Below are 17,847 nucleotides of genomic sequence, written 5' to 3'. Positions count from 1 at the left end.
GCAAAATTTCATTGAAATTGGTTCAGGGGTTTTGGAGAAGAAGTCGAAAATGTAAATTGTTTACGGACGCACGACGGACGACGACGGACAAAAGGCGATCGCAATAGGTCACTTGAGACTTTGTCTCAGGTGACCTAAAAGTTTACATAAATCGAGCACTTAATAAGAAAATACAAGAGGCCCAGGGGCCTTGATAGCTCACCTGGTATTATTTTAATTTGAAATTTGTTTAAGGAAAGAGTACATTAATTAAAACCAGTTAGCACTTAAAGATGATCTTTGACCTCATTACTGTAATTAAGAAAAGTATTCGCACTGCTAGTCCAAATGGTTCTTAAATTAGGATGTTGTTGTTTAAAGTTTTTAACAAATGACCCCTGTGACCTTAAAAGTTAATGGTTATTTTTTGCTTTTTTTAAGAGGGCAATAAAAAACAAAATTTCATTGAAATTGGTTCAGGGGTTTTGGAGAAGAAGTCGAAAATGTAAATTGTTTACGGACGCACGACGGACGACGACAGACAAAAGGCGATCGCAATAGGTCACTTGAGACTTTGTCTCAGGTGACCTAAAAAATTGACCAAAGGACCATTTCTTAAAGATCTCCAAGGGCCGCGACCTGTTGTTTATTTATTGTACCCACCTCTACCATAGCCGTAAAAAGTCTGTCTACAAACGACGTCCAGGCTTGCGGGATCACCATACTTCTGTGCCATTCTGATGGCTGGATTGGAACCTGGTGAAAAATTAAAACAAACACCTGTGATGTCTTTGATTAACAGGAAGATCCCATAGTCAAATGGTTCAAACAGCTACGATAGATTCACAGTAGCTAGTATTTAGAACTGATGTGTTTATCTGCAAAAAGCATGAAAAGTCACAATGAAGGCACAAAGACAGATAACATAACAATAATTTAACATTTATTTCTTTTTCGGTATGTGATAGTTTTATCACTCTTCTAAATACTCTTATACTTGATCTAACTATCTAACTATGAAGTTTGATGGAAATCCTTTCAGAAACGAAGTCGACAGAGGAATGATAAATATTTTTCTAATAGTAGCCATGACCTTGAACTTGGCACCCTGAAACAAACAGTTTTGAGGTTTACTCATACTAAATCAATATATAAAGTTTTATCAAAATTCATCAATGAATAAAGTTGCTAGAGTAATGGCAAAACAAGAGGCCCAGAGGGCCTGTATCGCTCACCTGAATATAATTAAAGTAATTGGTATGAAGTAAAGATATAGCACTCCATGGTAGGTGCTGTTAGTACATATGAAATTTCAGAAAGATCCATCCAGAACTTGAGATATAGAGAACAAACTTCAAACAGAGCCCCACCCCTATGCCCCTACAGGGGTCATACACACCAATTATACAAAATTGAGTCACCGTCACCCAAGGATGCTCCACACTAAATAAGGATAAAATCCATTAATCCCGATGGTCGGAGAAGGATTTTAAAGGTTTTACCTCTATTTTTACTATTGGGCCCCGCCCTTCTGCCACCCCTCGGAGACCACACCTAATGCTAATACAAAATTGAGTCCCCTTGGCCAAAGGATACTCCAGACTAAATTAGGATAAAATCCCTTAATCCCTATGGTAGAAGAAGGATTTTAAAGGTTTTACCTCTATTTTCCCTATTGGGCCCCACCTCTCTGCCTACAGCGGGGTCAGACACACCGTTTATACAAAATTGGTTCCCCTTCACCCAAGAATGCTTCAGACCAAATATGGACAAAATCCTGCCATTCCTACCGAAGAAGAAGGATTTTGAAGATTTACGTCTATTTCCCCTATTGGGCCCCACCCCTCAGGTCCCAGGGGGGCCACACCCACCGTTTATACAAAATTGGTTCCCCACTACCCAATGATGCTCCACACCAAATATGGACCAAATCCTTTCATTNGGGGGGCCAGACCCACCATTTATACAAACTTTGTTCCCCTTCCCCCAAGGATGCTTTGACCAAATATGGAACAAATCCTTTCCTTCCTACAGAAGAAGAAGGATTTTAAAGTATTTGCTATATTTCCCCTATTGGGACCCACCCCTCAGCCCCCAGGGGGGGCCAGACCCACCATTTATACAAATTTTGTTCCCCTTCCCCCAAGGATGCTTCTGACCAAATCCTTTCATTCCTACAGAAGAAGAAGGATTTTAAAGAATAATTTGCTTTATTTCCCCTATTTGGCCCCGCCCCTCAGGTCCCTGGGGGGCCAGACCCACCATTTATACAAAATTGGTTCTTCTTCACCCAAGGATGCTCCACACCAAATTTTGTTAAAACCCGGTCAGTGGTTCATGACTAGTAGTGTAAAGTTGACGGACGACGGACGCTGCAGTATGGCCTAAGCTCACCTTGGTCCTTCGGACCAGGTGAGCTAAAAATCAATAAATCATAATGGCGACCCTAACTTTGGCACCCTGAAACCTCAACTAATTCTGGGTATTATGTCGACTTAAGTGCAATAACAAATAATGAAAGCCAGTTAGATTGGACAAAGTACTAGTGCAGTCATGTAAGAATATATGACTGAGTTAAATAAACAACTAACAGTTTACCTACCAAATTGTATGACATGTTGATTGTAGTATTTAAGTATGTGACCGAATTCAATAAACAAAAGACAGCTTATCGAACAAATTGTATGACATGTTGATTTAATTTTTTTCGTAAGTGACCAAGTAACATAAACAATTGACAGCTGACGGTTTATAGACAAAGTTAGATAAGATATGGTTTGTACAGGGAGACTAGAGGAGGAACGACAATTAAGATACACAGTAAATCTGTCACAGTAGCCATTTCTCACAGCTTTTTCACTCATCTTGCGACACTTATGACAAACTCACGTATGGTGTCTATTTGTTGTTCATCACCGATCTGTATATGTAATTAATAAAATGACCGAAATAGCTACATGGTACATGCCAATAATTAATTCTGGTCGAGATATTGTGTTCCAGATAGGCATATATTGTCTCATGCACAAGTGTGTCTCAAAAAATTCCTCTAACAAGTGTGAGGATGGCTAGCTACTGCGTCCTTAAGGACAGACTCAATTCTATCATTTTGAAGATTTTTGTTAAAAGTTTGCTGCCATTTCGTGTTATTACCTGTAATTTTTCTCAAAAGTGATAATTCAAATTCTAAGGAATTTGGTATGATTTTATTTGTACTAACATCATACTTATTAACCTTGCCTTGGTCCATTCTAAGATGGTATCTTGCTACGGTAAAGTTCATGTAGTGATGCATTAACTTGATCAGGGGTGGTTTTCATGAAACCTTTCTCATGCTCAAGTATGGATTCTTTTCTCAGACAAACTTTCTTTTAATGTGACACGGTCAAAAAGTCAAGTGTAACACTGAAATAGCATTCGGCTTCAAGTCTCTTGAAATTATTCCATGTCATTGAAAAATGTGATTAATTTATCAACATAAGGCTTCAGCACAGGAATTGAATAACAGCCTAAGAACGGCTTCACTAATACATGTACTGACCTATAATCAAAAATATACAAACCTGTCTCAAGACCAATTTTGTGAAATTGACATTAATCCAAACCAAATATTTCAAGTAAGTACATCACATGATGAAATCTAGGACACTGATTGGCTAACCACAGGAGGATCATGAAACAAAAAGGTTGGCACTATGATGTAGCTCTCAGCGTTCATTGTTTATTATTATTACCATACCGGCAATGTAGTATTTAGTGTTAAATTGTGTGATGTAATAAACCCAGGGGGCAAGCCGGCAGGGTAGTTGGGTGGTCGGGTGGATGGCACACTTGCCTTTCACCAAGGCGGCCAGGGTTTGATTTTACGATTGGACGTGAAAAGGTATGGGGTCACCAGCCCGACCACTTGGATTTTCTGCGGGTACTCCGGTTTCCTCCCACAATAAAACCCCTGATCAATAACATCCGGGCCAATAAGTGCTTAATATAAGTTGAAATAACTTGTTTCACAATTGTTGTAAAATAAATGAAGTTTATATATATATACAGAGGGCAATAATAGATCATATGACTTTTTAGTAAGTAAATATAATCCTTGGTCTGGAAAACATAAACTGATGTTAGTTTTCATCACTTGATACTTGAGTTTTGATTGGTTGATTGGGTTTTATGTCTTAACAACAGCTAAGTTTATGTGACAAAGGCATTCACAGATAAAAGGGTCACAAAGACAATTTCAAAATGGCGTCTTGCTGAAATGTTACAACCTGGACAAGACAGCATAGCTTTCTACATACAGTCATCTTATTCTAGGAATTCTGACACAATAGGTCTTACCTCCTGTAACAATGTCTTGAACATCTGCTGGAAGTTTTTGCCGTGTGTGATGATGTAGTGTTTCCGTGGACGACCATCCCTGCCGACCTCTAGTGGCGGGTCGTAACAGAAGAGAGTGCTCACTGAAACAAACGAAAACCAAATTGTGCACTGCAATCTTACTTCCAGTCTTACTTACTCGATTCTGAATGCAAGCTGTTTAAGGTTTCTATGCTCAGATCTTTCAATATTTTTTCTTTCCTAATTTTCTGCTCCACTACTTTGGAGAATACCCCACTTTAATTCTCAATTGAGAAGCCTTAACATTACCGATTCTTGAAAGTTTTGGAACTTTATTTGAATTTGTCTTCAATCTTTTCAAATGTGAAAAAAATGCAAAATTTAATGAAACCTCTGTAAAAAAAAAACATGATGCAATTTACAAGCTTTGTTCCGAATTATTTGAATTTATATTTGTGATAATTTTTGTTTTTTGAATTAATGTGAAAATAAACATCAAATAAAATATATATCAGCGATTTACAATGAAATACAAGTTTACCTGCCAAACCGGGTCTTAATCCTGGCTGTTTGGTTTTATAATAGTGACCCGTAATGAATGCTGGGATAGATCCAATAGCTTTGCTCTGATTGGTTGCTGCACTCTGTCTCCATAGCGACGAGTGGTATATCCCTCTTGGTAAATCAGCGACCTCCTTTGCCAACATGGCTGCCAAAAATGCTTCATAGTCTGTGGAAAAGTAAGAATTGAAACAGTGTCAAAAAATGTTTCAAAAAGGGCATGAATTGCCATGCATTAGATAGAAATGTATTTGTTGGAAAGAATATTTAAAAGTAGAAATAAGAAAAAATAACAAACATAATTGACAAGGGAAGTTACTCTAAGCCAGAAAACCTCCTTTAGGTTGCTTCTTCTTCTATATAGAGGGGAGACTACTCTTCTATATAGAGGGGAGACTACTCTTCTATATAGAGGCGCGACTACTCTAAGTCAATAAAACTCTTTAGTGAAACTCTTCTTCACAATTATAGCTGATGCAGTGGTACCCTCTACCTTAAGTACCTACTGAGAATAATGTGGCACGTCATTATCAGTGACATATTGCATTACATGTCTCCCAGTAAGATTACAGTAAGATTACAGGAAAGCAAGGAATTGAAGGTAGATCGCTGTATCAATATTCTTCTGTGTACACTGCATACAAAAATTGTAAAGTTGTTTCCTGTTAAATCAATAGTTTCCTCTATATTCATACCAAGATAATTATTGGTTGAAAGTATTTCTATGAGGGAGAGAATATTTTGAACTTATTTCCAGTAAATACCATGTCCAGTACAGAGAAGAAGACAGAAACAAACCTCCCTGCTTTACAATGAAGATGTTTGCTGACCATATCTCTTTGCAGGTGTCGATGGTTTTGGGGAAAAAAGAAACAATATTCAATGTGTTCTTTGATGTAGCCGTATACCTCTTTGTTAATCGACAGGTAAATCCAAGTCAGAACTAGCCATTCTTAAACGCAAAAATTGAATGATGATCGAGATGCTGACAAAGTCAATGGACCATGAAAGGAAGGCCACATCCAGCATTTGATGCATGGGTTGAGATGTCCTACCTAAGATGCAGCTATGGTCCAAGCACTTATACTTTCAGTGAAACTATGTTAAACCCAAAAACTTATGTTGTTGCGGTCGTCGGAAAAGCAACATCTTAGTCTCGCTTCCGCTACTTTGTCGCGGAGAGACAAAAATTACAGAACAAACTGGAACTCTTCCTTGTTGGAGATACATTATACAGAGAGCTGGGTCACTATCCACCTTAAGTCCTTTGCTAATAATTTTTTCTTACTCAAGCAAACATGTAGCTTATGCTTACATCATTAAAATGTCATTCTACTGGCAATATACAAGGATTAACAATTCAACCGTCCTGATCTGAACCCCAGTCAGGATTAAATTCTGAAATATTAACCTGTATTGGACTTCTAAGCAATGGCTTCTAAACCAATAACATAGATATTGTTTATGTCTGGCTAGGCCAGGTCTAATTTAGTGTTACAGTCTGTGTTCAAAAACAATTATATGCAAAAAAATACTTTAAAGAGCAGTTGAAGAGGAATCTACGGGCAGTCGCCACGGTAACATTAATGCGCTATAGCACCCTGGTTACTTCTGTAGACATCAAGGCTACCAAATCTTGCCATTGTGATGTACAAGTTCCAATAAAGCTTATATTGTAGATGTTTGATGAGGGCCGTATAGATATGTTGGTACAAAGTTAATGGAGTGATTTGACTCTGGTGCGAATGAGTACAAGAACAACATGCTCCTTCAATATCAATAACAAGAGGCCCAATGGGCCTGCATCGCTCACCTGGTATTAATCCCACACTTGTAATCTTAAAAAGTGGACTAAAATACATCTACAGGCAGAATATCAGTGTTTGATTCCTAAGAACCTATTTAAAGATTTAAACATAATTTTTTATGACGCCTGTGACGTTGAATGTCGAACATGGACATTAGGTTGAACAGAGTTTATAGTCTTCCAACACAGCATGCATCTGGCAAAATATCATTACACTGGACCTTTTGGTTATATAGAACAAATCATTTAAAGATTTAAACATATATTGACCACTGTGACCTTGAATATGGGTGAAGGTCATTCACTTGGTAGTCCTTCATCCCAGCATGTTAATGGCCAAATATCATCACTCTTGGCCTTTTGCTTGTTAAGAAGAAGTCATTCAATGGTTTTAAACATATTTGACCCCTGTGACCTTGAATATATATGTCAAGGTCATTCATTTGAACAAACTTGGTAGTCCTTCATTCCAGCATGTTACTAGCATTATACTAGGCCTCTTGGTTATTCAGAAGAAGTTGTTTAAAGGTTAAAAACATATTTGACCCCTGTGACCTTGAAAAAAGATGAAGGTCATTCATTTGAACAAACTTTTGTAGCTCTTCATCCCAGCATGCTACTAGCCAAATATCATCACCCTAGGCCTATTGGTTATTCAGAAGAAGTTGTTTAAATGTTTTAAACATATTTGCCCTCTGTGACCTTGAATATAAGTCAAGGTCATTTATTTGAACAAACTTGGTAGCCCTTCATCCCAGCATGTTACTGGCCAAATATCATCATCCTAGGCCTCTTGGTTATTCAGAAGAAGTTGATTAAAGATTTTTACATATTTGACCCCTGTGACCTTGAAAATTGATGAAGGTCATTTATTTGAACAAACTTGGTAGCCCTTCATCAAAGCATGCTTCTGGCCAAATATCATCACCCTAGGCCTTTTGGTTACTGAGAAGAAGTTGTTTAAAGTAAAAAGTTGACGCCGGACGGACGCCGGACGCAGGACGCCGCACCATGCCATAAGCTCACTTGGCCCTTCGGGCCAGGTGAGCTAAAAAAAACCTGACAATACATTCATTTTTATCTACAGTATTGTTTCCCTAGAGGAACAAAATTATAGATATGTACGTTTCAGGTTTTAATTTTTTTAATCCGAACACCTGATCAGTCTGACACAACAATGTAATTCAGATGATGAAGGTTTGATTCATGGTTTATTTAATCAGACTGAAATGTCATATGTCCTGGATATATACTGTAATTACTTTATCCCAAAAGTACAAAGGTGGCCTGCCATTCAGCGATCTCTTAAAATCGTCTCTCGACTCTTATTGTCATTTCACATTACAACGTATCATACTGACGACAGTGAAGAAGATTCAGACAGCCGATACATTCCACAAATATGTACTACATTTTAACGTGGCAGAATGACAAATTAACAGAAAATGAATTACGTTTTTGTACTTGTGAAATATAGATGAAATACAATGTCATCTAAATACATCTCTAGGTGTAACATTCCTTTCCCTATTAATATCTAAGTTTCAAAAGGACAATTTCCTCTATAAAACAAACCTAGAGGCTTCCATGCATAGTTCATTACATTAAAATTAGTATCTTGTTCATGATATCTAGTACGGGTCAGATTTCTCATTTTTTAGTGGGTTATTAAAATTAATAAAATTACAAATGAAATAAAAACTAGAATTATGTCAGTGTGACAATAAAGCCGCTCATCACTTTAAATTTAATTGCTTCAGTAACACGTTGAGCATCAATATCTACTATAATACCTCAGATATGTGTTCTGTATTCTGCTAATTGAAAATCAGGTCATGTGATGATGTTGCCTTTGAAATTTCCAAAATCAATCACCTTTTAAATGATGCCTTAAAAACATTTCTCCCTTTCCTCATTTTCACCCTCTTTTGTGACGCATTGTTGTAATTTTCATTAATTAGCATCCTCCAATGATGTGACATGGGCATTTACGTGCAGAATGGCAATCGGTGAATGGGTAATAAAGAATAGGTGCATTTTGTGCTTGTAACATGAAGGATAAATAACAGTAGTGGGAAAACATGCATGGAGAAAGAGACATTGTACTCCTTTTATTTTTATTTATTTTTTATTCATATTAATAATATATGTAGTGACTTTATTTACTGTCATTGAATATACAATTCATCACAAAGTCTCACAAATGTTCTTGGAATATATTTGAATTATATTTCTCAATGCGACTTTACCAACGTAAGAGTTATTTCCCTTACACCGGATTGGATAATATTTTGACACGGCACAAATTCTTGTCAAACAGCAGCGGCAGTTCTGTCATGTTCCTAAATTGTTAAATTTTCATAAATAAATACACCAGAAATAGCATGCTATGTTATAGAAATGTTTGATAAGCCGCTCGGCTCTCGCCAAGAGCAGCTTAAAAAGTCAAAACAAAAAGCACGAAAAATTCAAATATTGTACACTGAGAAATACCTGGTAGGACTTCTTTTGGTAAAGTCTTCAGAAGACGGGTGTAGCACAAGGCTGGTACTTGCGGGAACAGTTCATCAACAGACACTTCACGCTCCTCCTCATTTGATAGGTGTTCGGCTTGCTGCCTCAAATCCTCTGTAATCTAAACAAAAAACAAAAACAAATTAGAGTGCTGGGGAAGTGCAATAATGACCAATTTTCAACTGAATCCAGTCATATTTAACTCATTCACCCCTGAAATTTCATGATGAACTATTCCAACCTTTGAATTGGAAGAGTTAAATTGTGTCTTCAGGGATAAATAATTAACAAAGTTTTTTTGCAGAAACTGACGACTGATCCGTTTCAATGCAGTATGAAAATTAACTACATGCAGATTTTATCAATATTCATATTCAGCCTTTGTATTTGTATGATATAAATATTGAACAAGTTTCATCAGGGATATGGTCATATCTAATGCAGTAATTGTACAGAAACTGCAAAACTATCAGTACACTGTATGCTAACTAATCAAGCACAGATTTTGGTCATCTTCTAACTTAACGTTTAGTCTTTGAATGATGTGCATGCTTGCCAAATTTGATCAAAATCAATAATATTAAAGCAGATCACGTACTGAAATCAAAGTGTAGATAGATGGACGCTCCAAAGACCAATATAACACATCCTGTCAACATTTTTGAAGAGTATACAAAAACTCAAGACACAAAAAAATAACGCTTTATTGGTTTATTAAACCCTTCTATTCTTCACAAAATAATTCCTCTACATAACGAAATCATATCCATCTTTTTTTTTCTGATCAAAAAAAGAAAATTGTACAAAAGCTGATTTGCATGCATCACTGTCTGTGTGACAATTACATTCTATAGTACCAAACTCTGCTGATGTTCCCAAGCCCGACGCTCTCGTCTCATAGCTGATACACCAGCAGATCTAATCCTGGCCATCTCCCGGGGACACCGGTATTGTAGATATATCGTCTTTAGGGAACGATTTAACACCGATTCGTCTTTTTCATGTCTTGTTGACAGGTTCTCAAGATTCTGGAACCGTCTTGTCAAGAAAAACCACTTTTGTGACAGATAATCTGACTTCAGAGAAACCTGGTTGTAAGGGCACCTTGCACTTTTGTTAAGAATACATGTATGATACCCCATCACACTGCATCATCCTAAAACCTATATGGATCCTACATGCACTTGCTGATGTTATAAATTAAGCCTGCTTGCTTTGACAGCCAGATAAGTCCGCCAATATAGGTCTGTGTTCTGCCAGAACTATAAATCAACAGTTTCAGAAGATAAGTAATTTTATTTTTCATTATCTGCAAAGAAGCGACTCTGATTTACCGACTGTAGTTATAGAACTTTAGGTTACGAAATGGGGGCATCAATTTAAAATTTCAAACTTCCAAAAAAAATTGTTTAAAGTACAAAACCTATAGGATGTTATTATGTGCTGAAAATCAGAGATTTAGATCAAATATTTAAATAAAAAATTGAAATTCTATCTTGCATTTTAAGGCCTTTTACGACAGAGCACTTCAAACAGTGACATATCAAGTTGCCAACTCAATTTGTAAATTACACGTATATCCAGCTGGCAAGTAATTAACATGTAACGTGTGAAATAGACATTTTGTTTGAAGTCTCTGGTCAATTAAGTCAAATAATTGTCACATCCAGTAACAAGGAGGCCTGAAGGAGTGTTACTGGATTGTCACATCCAGTAACAAGGAGGCCTAAAGGAGTGTTACTGGATTGTCACATCCAGTAACAAGGAGGCCTGAAGGATTGTTACTGGATTGTTACATCCAGTAACAAGGAGGCCTGAAGGAGTGTTACTGGATTGTCACATCCAGTAACAAGGAGGCTCTTAGGGGTGTTACTGGATTGTCACATCCAGTAACAAGGAGGCCTGAAGGAGTGTTACTGGATTGTCACATCCAGTAACAAGGAGGCCTGAAGGAGTGTTACTGGATTGTCACATCCAGTAACAAGGAGGCCTGAAGGAGTGTTACTGGATTGTCACATCCAGTAACAAGGAGGCCTGAAGGAGTGTTACTGGATTGTCACATCCAGTAACAAGGAGGCCTGAAGGAGTGTTACTGGATTGTCACATCCAGTAACAAGGAGGCCTGAAGGAGTGTTACTGGATTGTCACATCCAGTAACAAGGAGGCCTGAAGGAGTGTTACTGGATTGTCACATCCAGTAACAAGGAGGCCTGAAGGAGTGTTACTGGATTGTCACATCCAGTAACAAGGAGGCCTGAAGGAGTGTTACTGGATTGTCACATCCAGTAACAAGGAGGCCTGAAGGAGTGTTACTGGATTGTCACATCCAGTAACAAGGAGGCCTGAAGGAGTGTTACTGGATTGTCACATCCAGTAACAAGGAGGCCTGAAGGAGTGTTACTGGATTGTCACATCCAGTAACAAGGAGGCCTGAAGGAGTGTTACTGGATTGTCACATCCAGTAACAAGGAGGCCTGAAGGAGTGTTACTGGATTGTCACATCCAGTAACAAGGAGGCCTGAAGGAGTGTTACTGGATTGTCACATCCAGTAACAAGGAGGCCTGAAGGAGTGTTACTGGATTGTCACATCCAGTAACAAGGAGGCCTGAAGGGGTGTTATTGGATTGTCACATCCAGTAACAATGAGGCCTGAAGGAATATTACTGGATTGTCACATCTAGTAACAAGGAGGCCTGAAGGAATGTTACTGGATTGTCACATCCAGTAACAAGGAGGCCTGAAGGGGCGTTATTGGATTGTCACATCCAGTAACAAGGAGGCTCTTAGGGGTGTTACTGGATTGTCACATCAAGTAACAAGGAGGTCCTTAGGGGTGTTACTGGATTGTCACATCAAGTAACAAGGAGGTCCTTAGGGGTGTTACTGGATTGTCACATCCAGTAACAAGGAGGCTCTTAGGAGTGTTACTGGATTGTTACATCCAGTAACAAGGAGGCCTGAAGGATTGTTACTGGATTGTTACATCCAGTAACAAGGAGGCCTGAAGGAATATTACTGGATTGTCACATCCAATAACAAGGAGGCCTGAAGGAGTGTTACTGGATTGACACATCCAGAAACAAGGAGGCCTGAAGGGGTGTTATTGGATTTTCACATCCAGTAACAATGAGGCCTGAAGGAGTGTTACTGGATTGGCACATCCAGAAACAAGGAGGCCTGAAGGAGTGTTACTGGGTTGTCACATCCAGTAACAAAGAGGCCTGAAGGAGTGTTACTGGATTGGCACATCCAGAAACAAGGAGGCCTGAAGGGGTGTTATTGGATTGTCACATCCCGTAACAATGAGGCCTGAAGGAATATTACTGGATTGTCACATCTAGTAACAAGGAGGCCTGAAGGAGTGTTACTGGGTTGTCACATCCAGTAACAAAGAGGCCTGAAGGAGTGTTACTGGATTGGCACATCCAGAAACAAGGAGGCCTGAAGGGGTGTTATTGGATTGTCACATCCAGTAACAAGGAGGCCTGAAGGAGTGTTACTGGAGTAAGTGGTGCATGTCTGCAACACATGCATTTACTTTAAAGGTTCTGATCTTTGATCTTGAATCTTGTTCGCTCAATCTGACCAGTGTGTATTCTGACATGATGTCTAATTTGACCACTGGATATTCTAATGTCCTGTCTAATCTGAATCCTGTGTATGTTGACGTCCTGTATAATCAGACCCCCCATTATTATGATGTCCTATCTAATCTGACCCCTGCATATTATGATGTCTTGTCTAATAAGACCATCCAGTATTTTGATGTCCTGTCTAACCTGACCCCTGTGTATTCAGACCTGTCTAATCATATCCCCCAGTATTCTGATGTCCTGTCTAATCTGACCCCTGGTCTAATCATACCACCAGTATTCTGATGTCCTGTCTAACCTGACCCCTGTGTTTTCTGACCTGTCTAATAATACCATCCAGTAGTCTGATGTCCTGTCTAATCTGACCCATGTTTTCTGACATCCTGTCTAATCCAGTACATAACACAGAGTAAAACCTTTCTAATCTGACCCTAAGATATTAATAATCTCTCCGATATGACGCCAGAAAAATGTATTATATTATGACTTAAATCCAACCAATGAGCATTCTGAATTTCTTTTTTATCTGACCCCTGAGTATTCCAACACAGTGTCTTATCTCACACCTGAGTATTCCTACTTAGCTCTGTTACCTGTAATCCAAACCCTGAACAATTTCCTGTATAGTCTAACTTATCATTGTAATTTATTGTACCACTATATTGTGTCTTAGGGTGTTGAATTAACCAGGTTTTGATGTAGTTCCTTTTCAACAATAAGCAAGAGTGATCCTCAGAAAAGATAAATATCTGGCACCGACAACACCAGACTGTTCTAGTAGTACAAGTGAATGGTTATCCAATCATTTCTGGAGTAGTGTGCATTATGATGCCAAACAATTTCATATTGATAAGAATGTGCTTGATTTTAATCAAAAGGAAGCAGGTAATTTATTGAGTGTGAAGATCTTCTTGACAAAAACATGGTTTATGACCAATATTACAAGTTTATAAAGGTTTTGTAGAATATCTGGTAGCATCTGGAAATCTTTCTTGGACCTAAAACAAAAGCACAGGATTGTAAAATTATCCTCTGACAATCTCACGGAAGCATTCCTGTACCTTCATGCTCAATCAGTTTTTTGGAACTGCCAGATGCTACTTTGGATCTGGGCAACATTTTTAGTTAAGATTTGGATCCTCTTTTGGTACTTAACCGCAGAGTTTATTTAGCTGTATTGGCATTGGAAAGTAGTCGTTTATCTCTCTGATGTTCTGAACAGCAAATTGTACAGTTATACAAATATCTGGTGTTTATTTGACCATTAAGTGACCACAGAAACCAACAGGATCTGATTATAATTTGTGAGTATGTTTGGAAAGTTATATCAAAAGAAATGTGTAACACAGGTATACCTTTGAACTATCAACTTGTTTCAATCAGGAAATTATGTTTCACTTTTAACATTCTTTATTCAATGAAAAAAAACCAATAAAATAAATTCTTGTAAATGGATGTCAGTGGTCACTGTGTCATAAACATGAATGGAGAAATTGCTGCAACATACTTTGTCATGTTACAAGCATCAGCAGCCTTTGTAGTGATGCTGTGTCAGTTATCTCCCTTGAGTAATACAGGAAGAAGATGTCATGATCACCTACCATTTAATTTGAATGCAGTTTACAGTGACTCATAAAAGTACAGCCTAATTATGGTACGAAAAATGGCATTTCTTTTATAAAGACTACCAATTTATGGTTTTGCATTTAAAAATGTCCTTTTGCACAATAATATCAAGTTTCCAGGAAATGCCGGAAATGATAAGGATAGTAATAATTTGCATTCCATTCTTTGAACACAGGATTTTTAAACGTATCCTTCTGTTTGGTGTTGTTTTAGCATCCTTGTAGAATAAAAGATATCCTATTAACAAAGACACCATCAACAGTGTATACACATAAAAAAGGTATAATTTAACAGTATCATAAAAACAGTTCTGATATGTTTCGCTGATATTGATTCAATCTCAAATTATTCCTACCAAGACAATGTTAAATTGAATCAAGCTAGGATGCTTTTGCATGAGCAAAAATATCGTTATTTTCTGCTGCACTTATGTGTTATAAACATGGTGTTCTAAGGGAAACCATTAAATTTCCTTTTTATTACATTTTTAAAGGAGAATGACGGAAATACTGCTGCATCACAGAACTGTGGGAATTAGAAGCATCACAGTTAAGGCCAGGTTCTAATGACATCTTGCTTGACAACAAGGCTGTACACCATTTTGACTGGGCTATACTCTACACAATTCTACTGCATGTTTTTGGCTATTTCCTGCTTACATAAAAGTTATCAATTAGCTAATGTAGGTATATTTATAACTTAGTGTATAAAAAACAACCACTTATTCTACCGTCGATTCATTTGCAAGCAAACAGAACATTTGTGGCAGTAAGTATACATACCATTCTGTTTGATCAATATGAAATCAATGTGAGACACCACTATATCTTCACAGGCGAAGATGGAACATTTCCTATACTTACACTACAGTGAATAAAGACGTGTTTTTATCACACACAGATAATATTTGATATTTCACTGATAAAAATAAAACAAATGTCATACATTATTGCTGAAAATTTTGTTTGGAAATGGATGATTTTCAAAACTATCTTCCAAAGATTTGGTACCAGTTTGGATACATGTTCTTTATGGTGACTTTTATAACTACAGAGTGTTGATTGCGTGCGACAGTTACACATTCACCATCCTAACTCATGTGACTTGTAACTCAAATCGAAATTATAAATAAGGAGATTGGTTTTGTGAAACGTGCTCTCACAACAAATATGATAACATGATACCAATTTTATTTCACTGCTTTGACAGCTAAAATAAAATACCACATATTTTTTTCATTTTTTCAGACCTCTTTCCAAAACGCTTTTGAATTTTGCCAAAAAAAAATGCCGAACGAGAAATAAAACATAGCTTAGTCAAGTAATTGTAGTTTAGTATATTATCTCAATTTTGTGGTGCGTCAGATATATTTTACCGATATTGGACTGTTGCATCCTGATTTACTGTGTCATCACTCTAGGTACTTAATATCGTGACACTTTTGTTCAATTTCGTACAGAAATCAAGTTTGAGGTTACCCCGATTTATGTATTTTAGGGCTCCTTAAAGTTAAAGGTCAAGGCCAAGGTCACTGTTACTATTTATGGAAAATTGTCCATTAATTCAGTGACATCACTCCATTAACTCCATTTTTTAACAGAATTGGATTGAACTTCATACAAAGTTTGAGCGAATAAAGTATATAACACTCAAATGATTGTGTATTCCAGGTCCAAAGGTCAAAGCTAAGGTCAACAAATAACAGTAGATATATTTAGATCAAATGAGATAACATTAACCGAACATCAACAAATAATTGTTTTATCATCAATTTCTACACATCCACAAAAAAGGGTAATTAGATGTGATGGTGTGATTTTGAGTTAAGATGGTGTGTATCTGCCCCAGATGGTGTGATTTTGAGTTAAGATGGTGCGTATCTGCTCCAGATGGTGTGATTTGAGTTAAGATGGTGTGTATCTGCTCCAGATGGTGTGACGACTATAATTGTACATGTACTCACATGTCTGGGGAGATGGGACACCTTGAACTGGTCTGCCCTATACATGGCCAGGGCCTGGAATGCAGCCCCGCACACTTTTGTGTCATCACTATTGGTATACAGCCACAAATTCATCACAGCATCTTCACAGAATTTCTACAAAAGAAACAAAATATCTTATTTGAGGATTGAGGAGGGAGAGGATTCAGATATATATATGTATTTGGAAAAGTTTTTACCTGAATTACTGCGGAAATTACCTTACCTTAAATACACAATGATGGTTCTCCACTTTTGAAGTCAGTTTTATTCTAATGAAGCTTTTGTGGACATACATCCATAGAGTGGTTTGTTGATGATTCTGAACTTGTAACATCAGATAGAAACAAATCTTAGATAAATCAGTATTTATTTCTGAATTATAGCTGATGGTTCTTACAATAGGTGAATTTGGCAGAGTGGTTTACGCTCTCACCTTCCAGGGAGTTGTTATTTCATGGGATTTTTAGAGGAAGTGTTTTGTCCTGTCCAAACAAACTCAAATAACTGGGTGGATTATATAATGTCCTGGGGTGGTGACTTACAGTTTTTGTGCTGTGATATGCAAAAATATGCCTTTGAAAGCATAGTCTTACTGTTAAAAAAGGAGATTATTATGCTTCCAGCACACGCACAAACATTTGGAGGTATTAGCCAGGTGGCATAGGACCAAACAGTTAGCACTGGAATTAGGCAGCTACTGTGAGGTCCTCATATTGTATTAATTGTATTAAATGATTGTAAGAGTTGAATATCTATGTACATGTACTATAAAGTGGTGTATTCCAGCTATAGATAGAGAGTTATATCAAATATGGTGTCACAATATTCATTTCTATTAAATATTAGTTTCAATTAAATAAAGATTCTTATTCTAAAATTGTTCAAATTTGCAATACCTTTTCTATCAACTAAAGGTAAACAAGCTTTATCTACCGTACTCCTCAGTGTAGGGAACCCCATGTCAGTCTTATATACTAGGACAACGACTTGAAGAATTGATTCAGCTGCCGAGATCAGACCTATTTATTTTTCAATATTTCAAGCTTTAACAGATTTTAAATTGTTTTCAGATGGAGATTTATACCAACGACCTCTTACGTTGACAGCTATTCCAATATAAATCTTAATTAATTTGTCTATATTATCTGTTATAGAGGTTATAAAGGGTGGTATTCTTACAACGTGGGGATAGATATTGACAATCTATCAATCATAAAAACTGTATTGCTTTTGTTCCTTTCTATCAATTTTTATCAAATGAAATACACTTTCGTATAGTAGTAGTCAACTTATATATTTGAAATAATATGACCTTTCCCCCCCCCCCCTTTCCTTCATCGTTTTTGCTTATTTTATAATCTATTTGATCCTATTTGGAATTGATCTGAGCTACAGAAATGCATTATCCCAGAGATTAGATTAATCAGAATTGGGATTTCACCGA

The 17,847-nt window shown here is 37.2% G+C and overlaps 1 protein-coding gene across 3 annotated transcripts in view; it reads right to left on the bottom strand.

Annotated features, from left to right (window-relative positions):
* The window catches only part of LOC110443640 (focadhesin-like), a 364,600-nt gene that overhangs the window by 41,362 nt on the left and 305,391 nt on the right, over positions 1 to 17,847 (bottom strand). For all 3 annotated transcript variants that reach the window (XM_021487984.1, XM_021487985.1, XM_021487983.1), the window contains exons 17-21: positions 16,383 to 16,517; positions 9,179 to 9,320; positions 4,859 to 5,047; positions 4,318 to 4,439; positions 643 to 735 (exon numbers count right to left, since the gene is read on the bottom strand). In XM_021487984.1, coding sequence (XP_021343659.1) covers positions 643 to 735; positions 4,318 to 4,439; positions 4,859 to 5,047; positions 9,179 to 9,320; positions 16,383 to 16,517 — 681 coding nt within the window. The remainder of the gene's footprint in view (positions 1 to 642; positions 736 to 4,317; positions 4,440 to 4,858; positions 5,048 to 9,178; positions 9,321 to 16,382; positions 16,518 to 17,847) is intronic.

Source organism: Mizuhopecten yessoensis, unplaced genomic scaffold (assembly GCF_002113885.1).
Source record: "Mizuhopecten yessoensis strain PY_sf001 unplaced genomic scaffold, ASM211388v2 scaffold716355, whole genome shotgun sequence".
In the NCBI taxonomy this organism is placed as follows: Eukaryota; Metazoa; Mollusca; class Bivalvia; order Pectinida; family Pectinidae; genus Mizuhopecten; species Mizuhopecten yessoensis.
Note: the sequence above shows the minus strand (reverse complement) of the source record. Positions and strands in the feature narration are given on the sequence as shown.